The sequence below is a fragment of the Maniola jurtina genome, chromosome 17 (genome assembly GCF_905333055.1).
Source record: "Maniola jurtina chromosome 17, ilManJurt1.1, whole genome shotgun sequence".
Taxonomy (NCBI): domain Eukaryota; kingdom Metazoa; phylum Arthropoda; class Insecta; order Lepidoptera; family Nymphalidae; genus Maniola; species Maniola jurtina.
Window position 1 is genome coordinate 5148838 of NC_060045.1, and position 16425 is coordinate 5165262.

At 36.9% G+C, this 16425-nt stretch overlaps 1 protein-coding gene across 4 annotated transcripts in view; it reads right to left on the minus strand.

Annotated features, from left to right (window-relative positions):
* LOC123873770 (protein gustavus) overlaps nucleotides 1–16425 on the minus strand; it is a 95313-nt gene that overhangs the window by 19107 nt on the left and 59781 nt on the right. The window contains exon 1 of one of the 4 annotated variants that reach the window (XM_045918796.1): nucleotides 9213–9413. The exons of the other annotated variants lie outside the window; for them this stretch is intronic. Coding sequence (XP_045774752.1) covers nucleotides 9213–9259 — 47 coding nt within the window. The 5' untranslated portion in view covers nucleotides 9260–9413. Of the gene's footprint in view, nucleotides 1–9212; nucleotides 9414–16425 lie in introns of those variants that run through there. 4 annotated transcript variants of the gene reach the window in all.

Sequence of the window (16425 nt, forward strand, 5' to 3'; positions counted from 1 at the left end):
ACTTTAGGGTCAGTGTAGTTTATCCAATAAAGTGATTTCAATACGAAAAGTAGTTTGTGTAGTATCTGCTATATGATAAGTAGTTTCTTGTGTCTGCAAACAATGTTGTGCAGTTCAAGCAGCACGTTGCGTTTTAAAATGTAGTTAATTTGATAACCAGTCAAATTATGTTTATCAACATTTTAATCGAATCTCAAGACTGAGGATCTGTCTCCAAGTGAAATAATTTAAATAACAATTAAATAATTGCTAGGGCATGTCACAGTAACCTTGTAACCGTTGCCGGCGTTGCGACAGGCCTTGTGTCAAGGAAAAATCTACTTAGCAGTTTCCCTGGCCCTGAACGGGTACTTGTCAAATTGATTTTCGTAAGAACTTTTTCTAATACGCATACATGGACGTATAATAAATACTCTACAAATATTTAAAATCTTTCATTCAATAAACAATACACATAGAGTTAGGGAAAGATATGTTATTTTCCAAAGAATCATTAAAATATGGGGGTAGACACGAGAACAGCTCGTAAAATTGCTTCTTGTTTCTGTCTAATTTAGTTTTATAAGTATAGTTTATAAATGTTTAGGTACGGTAGTTCAAGGCTATCGCGCTGTGTTAATAATGTTAATGAATTCTCGTTTGACGATTTAATTCATTTCATCAACAATATAATAAAATGATACAAACTTGAATTGACACCCGAATGAATTCATTAAAACTTAGTTTCTAAGGCAAAGAATGAGGGAGAGACAGAGAGAAGAGCCGGTTCAAGTAGAGGTAAATTAAAAAAGTGAAGCCTTGAGATTAATAAGTTTTTATCGTTTATAATTTTGGAGCATGCGGGAGAATTGATAATTCACGTAAGTTATTTAATTAAAATCCTATCCTGCTACTAAAATACATATATAAAACAAACTTCTACGTTGAGATTTGATTTTTTATTGCAATCTTCAAGTTGAATCTATTTGCACTTCTTTGAGCCTGACATTGTTAGAGCGTAATTTTGAGCACGCTCCGACTTTTAAAACCAGACAGTCGCAGTCAGTTCAGTGTCTCTGGTACAAGTCTGACTAAAGTCAATGTACGCTCTATAGATCTCTGCCTCAGATCTAGGGTGTAATATTAAATGCAGCTACAGACCTAACCTTTTTTAAAAATATTTCAATAGGTACCACACCACACGATTATCATCATCACTGAACTCATCAGCTGTTATACCTACAGCGCGCTTATTTAAACTAATTACATATCCTTTGTAATTAGTTTAAATAGGCGTGCCGATGTTTACCCGTACGTATTAACGATTAACGGATCGGAATGCTCAGATGATATAAGAAACATTGCATTATGATACGGGTGGTTGCATAACGCGGCAGTGACGCGTGCGCATGTCACTGTATAGAACATGTCAAGGATGCGTCAACGGCAGCTTATTTTATACTGGCGATTAAAACTGCGGCCACACATTATAAAAATATTGTAATGTTCCTAACACGTCAACGAAAACGCCAGTTGAACTATTCACAAAAACATCTCAACGACTCGCAAAGATCTAGGCGAGCCGCAAATAATAAGCAAAAAATTAATTTGTTATTTCTTAAATGATTTATGATCAAAGCAAAATAACAACTGACAGAATGTTTTATGATAATTAATTATATTAATCTTAGACAATACATTGAGTTAATGTTAAGCCATACCGCGTTATTAAACGTTTTCAAAATACAGCGATTCCAATACTAGAAAAACTTAACAAAAAAAATTCAACACTTCATAGTCTTCATACATCTGTTTAATGAGAAAGAACCAGAACTGAAGTAATCAGGCAAGAACAAAATACGATAGCAAGTGGTAACACAAAGGCTAACTATCGGACATCGGTGTATCATAATTCATATTTAAATAACAGTTCTACTCTAGAACTTGTAATATTTATATTAGTCGTCTTACAATGAACAGATGATACAAGACTTCGACAAATATGGCAATTGCAAATATGTTTTTGCGGAATTGTTTTTCACGACTTCCGCCCAGTTGTCACACAATCGTTCATTTGCTTAGTATTATCTAACAGCAAATATATTTATCACTAGGCAATACGACCTCCCTGCCTCCCTAGGGCCAGGTAAGCGCTGTGGTCTTATTAGTGGGAGGTCCCGGGTTCGATCACACTTACCACCAGGCGAGATTGCTGTCAAGGTCTAACTTGTATCTAGATAAAATAAAAAATACTTGCGACTTTATCCACGTGGATTTTGGCATTTAAAAATCTCGTGGAAACCCTTTTCCGAGATAAAATGTAATTTATGTCACTCGCTACGTTTTTAACTGTATAAACGCACAAAAATATGTGGATCCATTCTATTATCTGTTGCTGCGTGAACCGCAGGAACCGTTTGCTTTTCTCTCTCCGCCATGTCTTAACTACATATTATATCCATGTAAAAAGTCACGTAGATCCGTTGCAGTGCGGCGTGAAAAAACAAACACCACTTCGCATTTATAATATGGGTAGTAATTGTATGGTCAGAGCCACAGCCTAGGTGGAGGTTAGGCAGAAGGTAAAAAATCTAGGTTTTATACAAAATTACCTAATATCTCAATAGATTCTTGAGCTAATTAAAAAAAAATGGTTGTATTTCAATGAATTGCTGAGCAAAAAAAGGTTTTAGTTGTGTTAAAATAAAATAACAAGCAAGGTGAACAAAGGGATTTAATGGCAGCAAGAATGAATTAGGTGCAGAAGAAAATGATATACTTATGTGCAGAATACGAAATCCAACGAGCCATCCATTTTATGTTGTAATTTTATGTTATGTTAAATTTAAAATCTTTTATTGTATCATATTTTGTTCTATCTTTACCTTTTTTTTTTTCTTTTTGTATTTGTATAATAATTAATCATCTAGTTCGTATAAGTGGCACTGCCGTTCAATCAGATGTAAAATAAATAAATAAATAAATGACTTGTTAGTTTGTTTAATTATGGTGATATTGTTTACACATTGGTAATTTGCTGCAGGTATAACTAGAGACCTTTAAATGTTTTAATAGAGAAAACTTAAGAGCATTTAATTGGCATGACTAAGTGCCCCCGTAGTGAGAATAGACAAAGGAGACATTTTTACGAATGCCATAGCAATAATAGTACTTATAAAAAATCTAGGTTGTACACTAAAAATGCCCTACTATTTCATTGAATTACAAGAATTGGTTGTGTTTCAATGAAACGCTGAGATAAAAACATTTTACACGTGTTAAAATAAAATAACAAATAAGGTAAACGAAGGTAATAAATGACAGCAATTAATGATTTAAGTGTAGAATAAGAAATCCAACGTGTCGAATTAACGTTTTATGTTATGATTTAGGTATGAGTTATAGTTGTTTATGTATGCTGATGCTGTTTGTTTCTTAGTGTGCTAGATTGTATTAGAGATTTTAAAAAAGAAATGTTTATTTTGTTGACATTAATTAGTGGCCCTATCCTAAGAAAACAAAACGATGGAGATAAATTTTTACTACCAATCAGATTGTAAAAGCAAATTAGTTCTGGTTCCTTTGAACATGATTTCAACTATGGAAACCAGCTGAATGCTCTAAAATAATGTATGAATTCTTCAAAGCAGGGAAATACTTCTTAATTATTATTATTATTTGTTTGTGAAAACAAAGATCTCTAGGTATGAGACGAAAATTTCAGAGTAGTGGTCAGCAGATTTTTGAACACTTGTACCTAATGTTGACGTGGATGAACCTAATAAGAACGTTTTTAGGACGAGGAGCGTTTGTTTGTATACAGAATTTTGTGATGATATCTCAATGTATCGTTTTATAGGGAACCTTACGACAGTCTCTGGGATTAAGCGGTCGGTTGGCGGATTCCATGCGTATGCGCCGGTAGCCGAGGGCCTTGACAGCAATGCGCGCGCGCCGTAGCGTGTCAAGGGAGCGCTGCTTTCGCCGCCGCGCCTGCATCAGGCCTACATAAACTGAACATGAGGGTAAAACCTGAATACCGCTTTAATCTTACCATATAGGTACCTCAATGACTTAACAAGCATTAATTAGTTAGCTAGAAAAAGTTAATCGTGCATATAGAACACCGCTAATCATTCTTTTTTATCAGTGCCGTAGTAGGTACAGGGTATATAAAAAAATCTTTTCATAGAACTTTTTGTAAAAATTCAAGGAAGCTTTGAGAATGAGAGAAGAAACTAGGTCATTCAGTATTTGGCTGAACATTGGCCTACAATAGGTCTTAACAACAGACTGAAGGTAAAAACAATTTAAACATGGCCTTCGCACAAGGGAATTGTGTAGGCTTTTGACGCGTCGTCGCGTCATATGAATTATCCGCGAAGCCGTGCCCATCGCAAATGCAAAAAGACTTTATTGTTCATGGTGGTCTCATTGTAATTAAAAGACGCCAACACATGTTTTAACTTATTCATTTACTTAGCAAGGAAACTGTTAGAACCAGTTAATTCCAAAGTAGCTAATGTGAAGTTTGCTGGGAGGAAGTAGGTTCCTACTTGGAATGAAAGTTATCGTCAATATGTTAGTGTTACCCTCAACATATTATATGTACGTATGTAATTACTACATATTATGACGAGTCTAGCTAGAAATATTCGATATTTTATTAATATTTCAGCTTCTGCTAATAAATAAACTAATTAAAGCTAACAGCTCCAGGACGATAAAAGCAAAATCTCAAAAATCTGACGTTGGTATATTATGAAAAACTAGGTACAGCTGTAGCTTCAAGACAAAGCCGAGCAATCATTTAAGTGGCTGTAGATGCCGCGGGGCGAACAAAGATGCCCCCCTTCCACCCCGTTCCCGTCCCGTCAGATAAGCACGCCCTCCACCTTAAAAATGCCTTCGCAATACTCAGCCATCTCGCCTTCCAATGGAATACCGATATTTGTACGCATAACGTTTCCTAATGTATATCTAATGAGAAATAAATAACTTAATCGAAAATCCATTTTAAAAAAGCACATCAGGAACATCTGTAATTTAAAAACCCTCTGGGGCGAAATAAGCGACGTACCACCCGCAGAGTTATAAGTTTATGTTCGTCCATCGCTTGGTCACGGAATTCTGTATATTTATAGACACGAGGAATTACAGCCAGAGTGAAAGTATTAACGCAGTATGTTGAATATTTAATAAATTAAACTTAAAAAAAAAATACTCTTTTTAAAAAGTCAAAGCTTTGAAATATTCCACAAAGGATTTTGCGGCAATAGTGAAAACGAAAGCGGAAGACTCGTGGTTCAAAGGCATTATAAGAATACATAGATATCGTACGACAAAATCAGAGTAGGTACTCTAGGATAGAAATGAAATAGTACGGAAATACAATAAAAGATAGTGGACATGAAGAGATTAAGAGCTGCCTGCCAATTCAAAGGAGGCTTATTTTTAAATCCTTGGCACACAAGTAGTTCACTCTGATACAAGGCTATAATGGAAGACAAGATAAACGAAATCGTAAACTTCTGGACGTACCTACTCGTAAATTATATTGAACGACGATGTCGTCTGTGATACCAAAGGATCATGACACAATTATTATTATGCTGTTTTTTTGCCATTCCAAATATTGTTTAAAATGTTTAAAAAATCCAGATGATTTTAAAGACAACAGCTTAATTGCAGTGACATTTACAAATAAGTAGTGAGAAAACAAATGCTAACTTATCTTTGGAAAACTTTTCCGCTACTTGTTTATAATATTTAAGAATTAAAATTTTGAGTCTTTGGTGTGAAAAATTCACCAAAACCTTGAGCCTCATAGAATAATAATAATAATATAGGAAGTAAATGCAACCTAATAAAAAAAACAAGGATAAAAAAACGAAAAAAAACGATACCATTATGTTGGAGTTAAATTGATAACTGTAGTTTTCTTTATAACGGGTAATAATTATAATTAAGTTGTTGCAACAGTGAAAATGAGCTGAATCCGCATTGTTTGAATGGCAGCGTTTAAATAGTTTCACTCAGAATTCTTAACTCGATAAAGTTCATAAAGGTTCGGCTGTTGGATTCCCGGGCATCAAAGTAAATAGCAACAGAGCAAAGATCGTCAGACTCGAGCTCAAAAAAGAAAACAAGCAGTGAGCAGTCGATTGTTTCATTTGTTTTTCTTTGGAAGCATCGACGATGCAGTTGGAACTGGAAACCGGTATAATAGTAGCGGCGCGATGGGACGCTCGCGGGTGTCGGCTGTAATGTTTCTGTATTACCACAATGGCATTACTTATAGATTCTTTTAGTAAGAACCATTTATTTGATTTATTTGTGTCACTTATTTTCTTACTAAGCAATGTGTTGTAAAGTTTTTTTAGATACAAATATGAAACCATAGACTAATTTTTAACTAGATGTGCATCATTTTTATATCATTAATGTAATCAACGTAATGGTTATAATTAATCCACCGGTCATCTGTCGATAAGTTACCTACTTAGTAGCGTTGTTATTTGTCAAGAAAAGACCATGCAATTTTTGACAAATAGCAACTTTGCTAACTTATCGACAGATTGTGGATAAGTTTATCATTTGATTAATTATTAATTTCGACCGTTATGCTTTCAGGATTGCACGATATTAATATTTTTATTTCGTAAATTATGATGACGTCCGAAGTTGATATTCCGGTATTGAATGTACGGTGAACTCTTGAGGAAAAAGATTGATAAAATAGCTAAGAGTTTATTACATGGTGAAACAACACCGTGACTTACAACATTCACAGTGGCCCGTGTATAATTGGTATTAGGTACGGATAATCTAGATGCGTATAAATGAAAAATGTACAGGGTTGTTATATCTATAAATAACACAGAACAACAAAGGGCAAAGAATAAATCGTGTAGCATACAATATGTGCTGCATGGGGCTGCGAGTGGGGTCATTGACACTCACCCCGGCACACTGGGGCACAGATACAGGACGTGCGTGAGTCACTAGTAGGGTTACCAGCTGCCAGAAGCAAAAACTACCCTCAGCGGCGAGTGTGCGTGCATTAGCAACTCTTTAAACTAATTACAATTGGGTTAGTTATTATTTTTGTTGACCATAAGCGTAGTAGGCATCGATATTTTAATTAAATTTCAACATTAAATAGAACTTGCGAAGTGTTTGCAAAGAAGATAAATGTGTAAGGATTTGCTCGGTATATCTGTGGCAGTCATGAAAGCTAAATAGCGTAATACATTTATTTTTTAATTTAAGGAAAGTAAACTTCTTCTTGAATGCGATTATAAATCAGGTTTGGGAGACAGTAACATTTTTCTTCTGAAAGAAAAGTTATTTCGTAATTTATAATCGTAAATTATAATATGCGGAAGTTACGGCTGGCATACTTAATTTCATTGGACGAGCATTTGCATGGTTGCTATAAACGGATATAAACATGCCATTCGCATATGCGCCTATTTTATAAATATACGTAATAGTGATTGTGATGTAGGGAGTGAAAGCGGCAACATATGCCGACCTCATTCGCTTTGAAGTGTCGATCTGTCGCCATATGGTACATTCTGAATTTATCTGATTGTAGGTCGTCCTAAATAATCGATACCTAATCGGATATAAATGGTTGAGTTGGTATTGGTGGTATGTATTTAAATAAAACTGGGAAGTGTCGTAGAGTACAGTTGCAGTTATAACAGAGTGAACTAGAGTGATACATCGATGGAGTGAGGGAACACTCGGTTTGATCCTGAATCGACGATATGTCAAATATTAGGCTATGGGTGATGTCAAATCACATGAAAATAGGGCTACTAGCTCAAATGCAACTTTTGACACCTGCCAGTGACGTCGAAGCCTCGACGTTTTGTTAGAAGTTTCTTAACTGTCGTGAACTGTGGTAAATACCACCAGTATTTAAATAAGACTGGAAAGTGAAGTACAGTACAGTTGCAGTTAAAGGTAATGGGATGCTGTGTTTAAAGGGCGAGGAACTAAAACAATCGGCCTTCACCTAGGACTCGCTGGGCATCGATCCTACGCCCGTGCTTGCTTGACGAGTGTATTTATAGACGATGCTCGGGACTGTGGAAAGCATACAAATATGTACACGCATACGAGATATATAAAAATATTGCTTTACCGTGCTAAAAGGATATTTCACCTGGCGCATCTTTAATGAAACTAGTATGAAGTACCTAAGAAGTATAATAAAAGCCAAATTATGAGCAGTGTGCGGTTCGTGACTCACATGGTTAACTATCAAACTTCAAATGCGGAAAACAAGCTTAGGCGTGACGTAATAGGTATTGTGGTAATTCATTAAAACAAGATCGACGTGAGAACAATCGTTCAAGGAGAAGGCGAACATTAGAGGAGTCAGTGGTCGTAGTAACGTGTTCCCATGAAAATGAATTGTTGTGTCTCGAGACGTCAATAACCTCGTCGGTACGGATCGTGGAGGTTGCAATAAATACAACATCGGCGAAGCTGGCCTGGTCAAGAGCCTTTCAAGGTCGGGAGGCGAGGCGGGGAGCTCCTCACATCTGTGCCTGAGCCATTATTGCCCAGCCGTCTGCATTCCACCAGAAAGTTGTTCTTCATGCTATAGCATCCATATCTTTTTTATGCATTTGTCAAAGCAATATCATAAGGGTTTCTGCCTGATATTAAAAATCTAGGTGGGCATATACATCTACCCTAAAAATGTTGTTGCACAAAGCGTCTAAACCTAATTCCTAGTGGTTAAGAATAAGAAACGAGGTTTAATACGAAGAATCCAATAACAACTTTGAATTTTGAAGGTTAAAAACCTTGAAAAGCTGGGAGGGAAAATCACGGCCACTAATTTTGTTAAGATTACATGTGCTCGGATCGCTGGTTTCGTAACTTAGTCTCTCAAGGTTACACATAATAGCTTTGTACTTCATGTTAACGTTACTAACTGGAAACTTATTATTTAACAACTTCTTGAAAAATCCTTGGAAGGAATAATAGCATTCATAATTATTTCCTTAAGCATTTCCGCAGCTAACTCGGCACTGCAATAAGTCAGGCTATTCTTGTAAGAATATTCCGACAGTCAACCAAGACACGCACTTCGAGCATCTGTTCGGTTGGCAGGTAACCGCGTTGAAAAGAGACGGACACACGTCATTCTTAGCGAGGATTCAACAAAGGATTGGTCGGTCGCGACAGGAAGCATGATGCGGCGAACTCACCGCAGCTCGAGGAAACGGGCGGCCTTTGTTCTCCTTTCACAGGACATGTCGTCAGTTGTTTGATGCACTAGGATGACACTTCACAAGCTGGCCGTAGAGAGCATGCTCGCGGTTCGCGCGCGTGCGTCCGCGCAGCTTGGACACTACCACCGGCGGCGAGAGAGCGCGCGCACTGAACTGAGCACTAGGCCGCCAGTTCGCTACCTGCTCGTGGCCGTTTCCGTGGCGAGGTGAAGCGGAGGTGCGCATCGCGGCGCACGAGCAGGTACGCGACCGCACACCCGCACCATTGTCGCCGGCTGGGAATCGAGGGAGGGGAGAGGGACTCACTTTCCTTAGCTGAGTGAGAGCCCCGCAACATTCGCTAGCCTTTTGAGCTTCCCCCATCAAAACAAATCAGACATCTTCAGTTAGCCCGACCGTTTGTATACACACAAAGTTTAAATCTAAAACATGGCTTAGTTTTGAGTTGAGTGACAGCGATAAAACATTTCGATAGGATGCCAAAAGCTGGTCTTAAACACAAAATTGTTACATGTTGTAATAAGAATGTAATTAATATACAAGCGTATGCGCTTGAAAAGTCCATAGCTAAATGATTGAGCGCCTTAAATTAACACGCGTTTATTGTTTGTTCGTTAAAGTTATGACTATGAGTCATTTCCGAAGATTGGTAACTTTAACCGACGCTTGTACCTACTTGACAATTGATAAGAAAATTTAGTCAGTGGAATAACTTCCGATAAAAAATAAGTATCTAAAGTATTTATGTACATCAACATCTGAGTTAGGAGATGATTTCTGAGCTCAACTAGGTAAGCTTTGGGAATAAGGATGGGACTTGAGATGAATTATATGTTTGAGACTAAGCGCATGACTAACAAGCAGAGTGCAAGCTAGAAGTGGCTGGTGCGGAGATTGAATATATGCCTATGAATATAAACTTTTACTAAAACTGCTTTTAAACTTAGGCCAGGTGAGATAAGATAAAGTAATTACGAGACGCACCGAAAATATCTGAAAACCTTCCATTTAATTTAAAACGTAAGCTCATGGATACGTATAGTCTTCCTATCCTCACAATGACATGGTTTTTGACGATCCGTCAATGAAACATAACACTTATTACATAGTTATATGCCTACAACTAAATAATTACGCGTACCATTACGAAAACGAAAAAAGTATTATCGTTCTTAATAAATAAGTATCTACTAGGTTAGTAGCAAAGACGTTATAAAAGCTAGGTGCACGCTATTCCGCTATTAGGAAATGGGCGAAGCAGAGCGCAGAGGATAACGATTTCAGGCGGCCGTAGTGAATGGGGAAAATTGCGCTTTTCAGCAAAATGAAAGCCTGCTATGGTTGCCGGATTCCTTTTAGATAAAAACGGCACATAAATTTTCGGGCTCGTCGCGTCTTTGACACAATATGCACACGGAAGCCGCAATAAAAGTGGCTCAAATTAAATTTGGATCAGATTGTATAGAAAATTCGTGTTCGATTCAGTAATTTCAGTATGCTTTTCCGCCGTGAATCGAAATGAAAAATCATTTTCTTTAATATCTTACGTCTTTATGTTCTTGTTTTTGAACAATTGTACGCGTTCGTATTTATGTAAGTACAAAGAGTATAAATAATGTATCTACTACTTCAATATACTGTGATACGATTTATTACTCTTCTAGTTCCTTTCACCTATCATTTACGTATGCTCTAGCCCGCACTACACTGTTTCGAGATGCAACCACTGTGCGAGCAGTCTCTGTTCACTTTCATAGTTTTTATATCTCTCTATATGATACAAACAACAAGTACAAGCCTAGCATAAACGTCGTGACTGTTGGGATATTTTGAACTAGCTGATACCCGCGATTTCGTTCGCATGGATGTAGGTTTTTTAAAATTCCCGTGGGAACTCTTTGATGTTCCGGGGTAAAATGTAGCCTATGTGCTAATCCAGGGTATAATCTATCTCCATTTTAAATTTCAGCCCAATCCGTCCAGTAGTTTTTGCGTGAAGGAGTAACAAACATACACACACACACACACACACACACACACACACACACACACACACACACACACACACACACACACACACACACACACACACACACACACACACACACACACACACACACACACACACAAACTATTTTCTTCGAAAAATGTGCAGAAGCTACATTTTTGTTGGGCGTCCCCGACACGTGATTTTTTATAGGTACTAGCAATACAAAAGATTTTTGTCCAGGCAGTGGAAGTAGGACGCTACCACTGTGAATAGAGAATAAGGAGGAGGAATTGACGTATCTTACAAAACAAGGCCGCCGAGACAACGCCAAAAACCCCCGTTGATTTCGCAAGCATGTCGTTCCATCGTAAAGAAAATGCTTGGTACATTTTCTTTTATTTACTGAGGTCGCTTACACGTGCACGGAATTTTCAAATTTATGTTTATATTTGAAAATTTTAGTTGTAAAGTAGGTTATAGGTTAGATTAATGTACTCTATAGGCTAGGCTAGGCTAATAAAATCCAATTCATGACGTGAAAGAAACTTTACAAATTGATTGGACAATGCTAATGTGGCCAAAGAATTGACGATTGCTTTTCTAATTTACTAGTAGTACTAGTAACATACTAATTTAAACGAAATGCTTTAAATGTTTTAGATATGATATTCATAATAGATTTTTATTCATGTGGTACCGAACTTGAACTAGCAACAGAAAACAATCGATTTTTTTGGCGGATCACATCACATTCTCTCATCAAGAAGTCGTAATCTTATTTTCGAGTCTGGACCTTTGTGTTCCTGGCGGGCCTTTGACGGTGCCAGTGAGTAGCACGGACGAGTCCAGTGCCGTAGCCCAACCACCGATGCTTGGCACACCGTCGGGTTTTACTCAGTAAAAGTCCTACATAACCTCTATGTGGGCGGAGGTAGGTATAGGTATCTATGACGAATGTTCCCACGAAAAAAAATAAGGAACAGACTAAAGATAGGCATATAGAATTTTAAATAGAGCTTTTAACTCATCGAAGACGAGGCTTCGATTTGTATTACCTGTAGTCACAAAGAAAACATTATTGTGAACAGGATGTGTAGTACGATTGATATCTGGAGTACCCTACAAACGAACGCTCTCGTCTAAACCGAACACGGGGTAAATGTTTATCTGATCAGTGATGTCACAGATATCGTATTGTCAACAGGATTGGGAATCTAATATCCTAACGAACTACTAGTTTGAGTTCCGTAATAATACTCCAGTTTACTTCAGACAGAGCATTGCTGAGTTAAAACGAGAACGACTCCATTTGAAAAGGTAGTGTTAGTCAGAAAATCGCGTTCACTAATGCTGCGGACTATTTTATAAAATCTAAAATAAAATATAAGGATGTGTAGAGCTTCACTAACTTTAGAATTGAAGAATTATTATTATACTTTACAAGAGTTTTAACCTCAAATGCTTCCATATCAATTATCGCCATTCTCTAATATAAACTAGGTAGGTATAAGTAATACACGGGTGAAGGGCTTTTATAAAAACTTAACAAAAATTATTGGGGATTTAGGCTGAGAACTATTGAGCGTACTTTGTCTTTGCTCAGACCTAAGTTTCAGCCAAAATTAGACAGATTTTCTAGGGCCTCAATAGCTCAACGGTTGAAGAGCGGTCTGAATTTCGTAAGGTTGGCGTTCAAACCCCATTCCAACACAAGAACTCCCAGCACAAGCTTTACGCTTAGTTGGAGGGGAAAGGGGAATATTAGGCATGATTGGCATGGCTAATATTCTTAAAAAAAAATATGCCACGTTATTACGTTGCCTAGTTTTGACAGTGTCTTAAGTCTGAGCAAAGTCAAAGTGCGCCCTATAGAGCTCAGTTTTAGTGTCTGGTTGAGGATTGGGAAAGATTAAGGAACGGGTGTGGTGGCGCTCTTTGGGAAACGGTTATATTCATAACTGGGCGTCCGGAGGCTGAAACGATGACGATGAACGGCTGAAGTTGAAATCTATGATGAGCGCACTTTGACTTTGTTTAGCCTTAAGTTTCAGTTAAAACGAGACAGATTTATGCTAGCGATATAACTCTGTCTCGTTCTAACAGTTTCTTGAGTCTGAGCAAAGTCAAAGTGCGTTCTATAGATCTCAGCCTGACACTCGTACCTCCTATAAGAATTTTAACGCGATGTTTCCGTGTTGCGTGCATGACGAACGTGATTCTTATTTTCTTATTACGTGTTATTTAGATAACAATTTATCGTCACACTATAGTCTTGATGTCTGCTGAAACCTGTGAGAAATGTTATCTTTGATCTTTAATTCCCATTTTAGAAGATCTTGAGATAGATGCCTTGCTTATAAATTAATTAAAATCTTTTCAACGTTCTTCCTTTTGTTCTGTTAAGGGTCGTAGAGTATCTACCTAATTTTATCTATTCACGAATTCTTGACATAAAATTTTTGTGCTCTAATTAAACTTTTTCAATAAGAGTTCAGCGATAAATTAATTATTAGATTTTAATTCTTAGAAAACAGATTGAAACTTGTGACAAAAAAATATATAAATCTAAGTAGGTACCTCCGAATATCCTCTACCTACTTATCTTATTCTGATAGGACTGAGTTTCAGTGCCCACTCGCGTTCCATCTAGGTATAATCCTCAGGCTTTTATTTTCATGTTTTTCGAAAGTGGCTACTCATGAAAACAAAACAAATGAATCCAAATTCGACTTTCCTGCCATATGCCATCAGAGAGATCCAATATCTACTGCCCACCTTTATCATCAGTGACGCTCAATGGTGCTATAATCATTTATTGTCATCCAAACAACACGTATCTGCGAAATTTCAACTAAGTATATCGAACAATAGGAAATAGCCGAAACATCTGTACCAATTCAACGGAATAACAACGTAAGAATGAGTCCAACTAATAAAAAGCTTTAAAAATCAATGGAATCTATATATTTTGCTCATTGACAGAGTGAACTATCATTAATAAGCGATCTAAATATGAAATCATAAGTAGGTAACTAATTTGTTCATGTCTCATGAGTCATGACCATAGATACCTACTTAGTTGTAGATGCAAGTCTACTGAAACTACTCACAAAGGTATGATTTAGAGCGCAGAGACCTAAGTGGGTTACATTAGTATTAATTAGTAGGTAAGTAAATAGCTAACAGAAAAATGAGTAAATACAAATACGATCGAGTCTGGGTTACATTAATAAAATTAATGAATGAATAATTTCTATTTCTAATTAAAATAAAGTAAATAAATCATTTAGGATGCATTTCCACTGACGCGGAGCTGGGCAGAGTGGAGTGGACCATCAATTAGCCAATTCACACAGTTTCCACTGATGTTGAGTGGGGATTTCGAGCACCGTGATTGACCAATGCACGGTCCGCTCCGCTCGCCCAGCTCCGCGTCAGTGGAAACGCACCCTTAAATTAGCATACGAATAGTTTCAATAATACAAGTTTAGCTTTTGTAAGCAGAACAAACAATAGCGTTCACAATGATAACATTTTCACTAAATACATTTTCCGATCCTATGATATTTATGCAAGAACATTTATTTATTATCATTTTTTTGCACTATTTTGCACTCTGATTAAACAACTTCATTCTTTGAAGGTTGCTTTAAGAGATTGCTTTATAGCAATAAGACCTGTGTGTGCAATAATGTAGCCGATCTAATGTGAGCCTTAATACATATCTAGGTTCACTGAATCCTTAAATAATTTCAAATACATATCAAAATTGCGGAACCTCCAGGATTCGAACATGCGTCTTCCCCAACGCGCCCGACGCGCGACGCTCTCCGCCGCGTCGAGTTGTACGCGGCAGGATCAGTGAACCCACCGCATTATTATCCAAAGAAAATTCTACCACTGTGCGAATAATGGAAAGGAGTCACAACTCTCACCAATAAGGAATACGACACAGAGAGAAACAATGTGTTCGGAAAACAATTGCCTTTCTTTTTGTTTCCATATTAGTGAAAAAAAAAAAAGAAAAAGGTCTGTCATCTAAAGCTTTACCGAAAGTTTTATACATAGAGAAAATGGATGCGGTAGCCGTTTAAAAACAGCACATTTTGATAAACCAAATTAAACTAACACAGGGATATTAATAGGTGAAGTTCAAACTATTTGGTTAACCGAGTTTGATTTAAGGTTTAACACAATCAATCCTAATTGATGATAAAACGTAAAAGTGGAACAAACTGATTAATGGTTCTTTAATAGAAACAAATTAGTGCACATCGATTGCAAATTAATCGTCTATTAGTTGATTTGTTCGATATGATTATATGTGCTTTCTTGAATGCTTTCACTATTCTACTATTGAAAAGATAAGATACTTTTAGATGCTTAAAAAAAAGATTATTTGATGTATGCCCTTTCACTGGTTGTGAAAGCATGTAAAAGGTTTTCAAAAATGTAAAAAAATAGTCACAAAGAAATACTCGAGCGCTTCAGATATTAAGAGTGTACATGCGCCCCACGTGCTTCTGATAACGGAAAAATATTAATCTAATGGTTTGCATGATGGTGGTGGCCGTAAGAAGGGGTAGAAGAAGGCGTTCCATCTTAGGCTGCATCATCATTTGCCACCAGGTCTGATTGCAGTCAAGCACTAGTCTATAAATTCAAAAAAGAAAAGAAAATGGAACCAAAAAAGCACACTTTTCTGCTTGTAATTAACTTGCCATAATCTGACGCGCTCGAGTAAATCCCAAAATCGCCGCTTAGGCTTCCCTAAATTATAATGCAAGTTAAATCGGCATGCGTGACACGCGCACCACGTGGGACAAGTTGCGAATGGAACGACTTGCTAACAAACTATTTGTACGTTGATAGTAGGCATTATAATATCAGAAACATTATGAGGCATTATATATTAGGTATATCCCGTAAGCCCCAACAAACACTGTACAAAGTTTCAAGTCAATCGGATAAACAATGTGCAAACTTACGAACGGGTAACGAACAGACAGATGGACAATCATTATTTTTTATACGGCGAGGATAAACTTTAAATTTTATTGTAAGTTAAGATCTTGACGTGTATGAAAATGTAATGATTCGGTATAACAGTGGTTTCTTTTTCTTAATTGTTATTAGTCACTACTTAGTAGAAATTGAGAGAGACTAAGAAACGATTTCATTGAAAGAAACGCTTTAAAA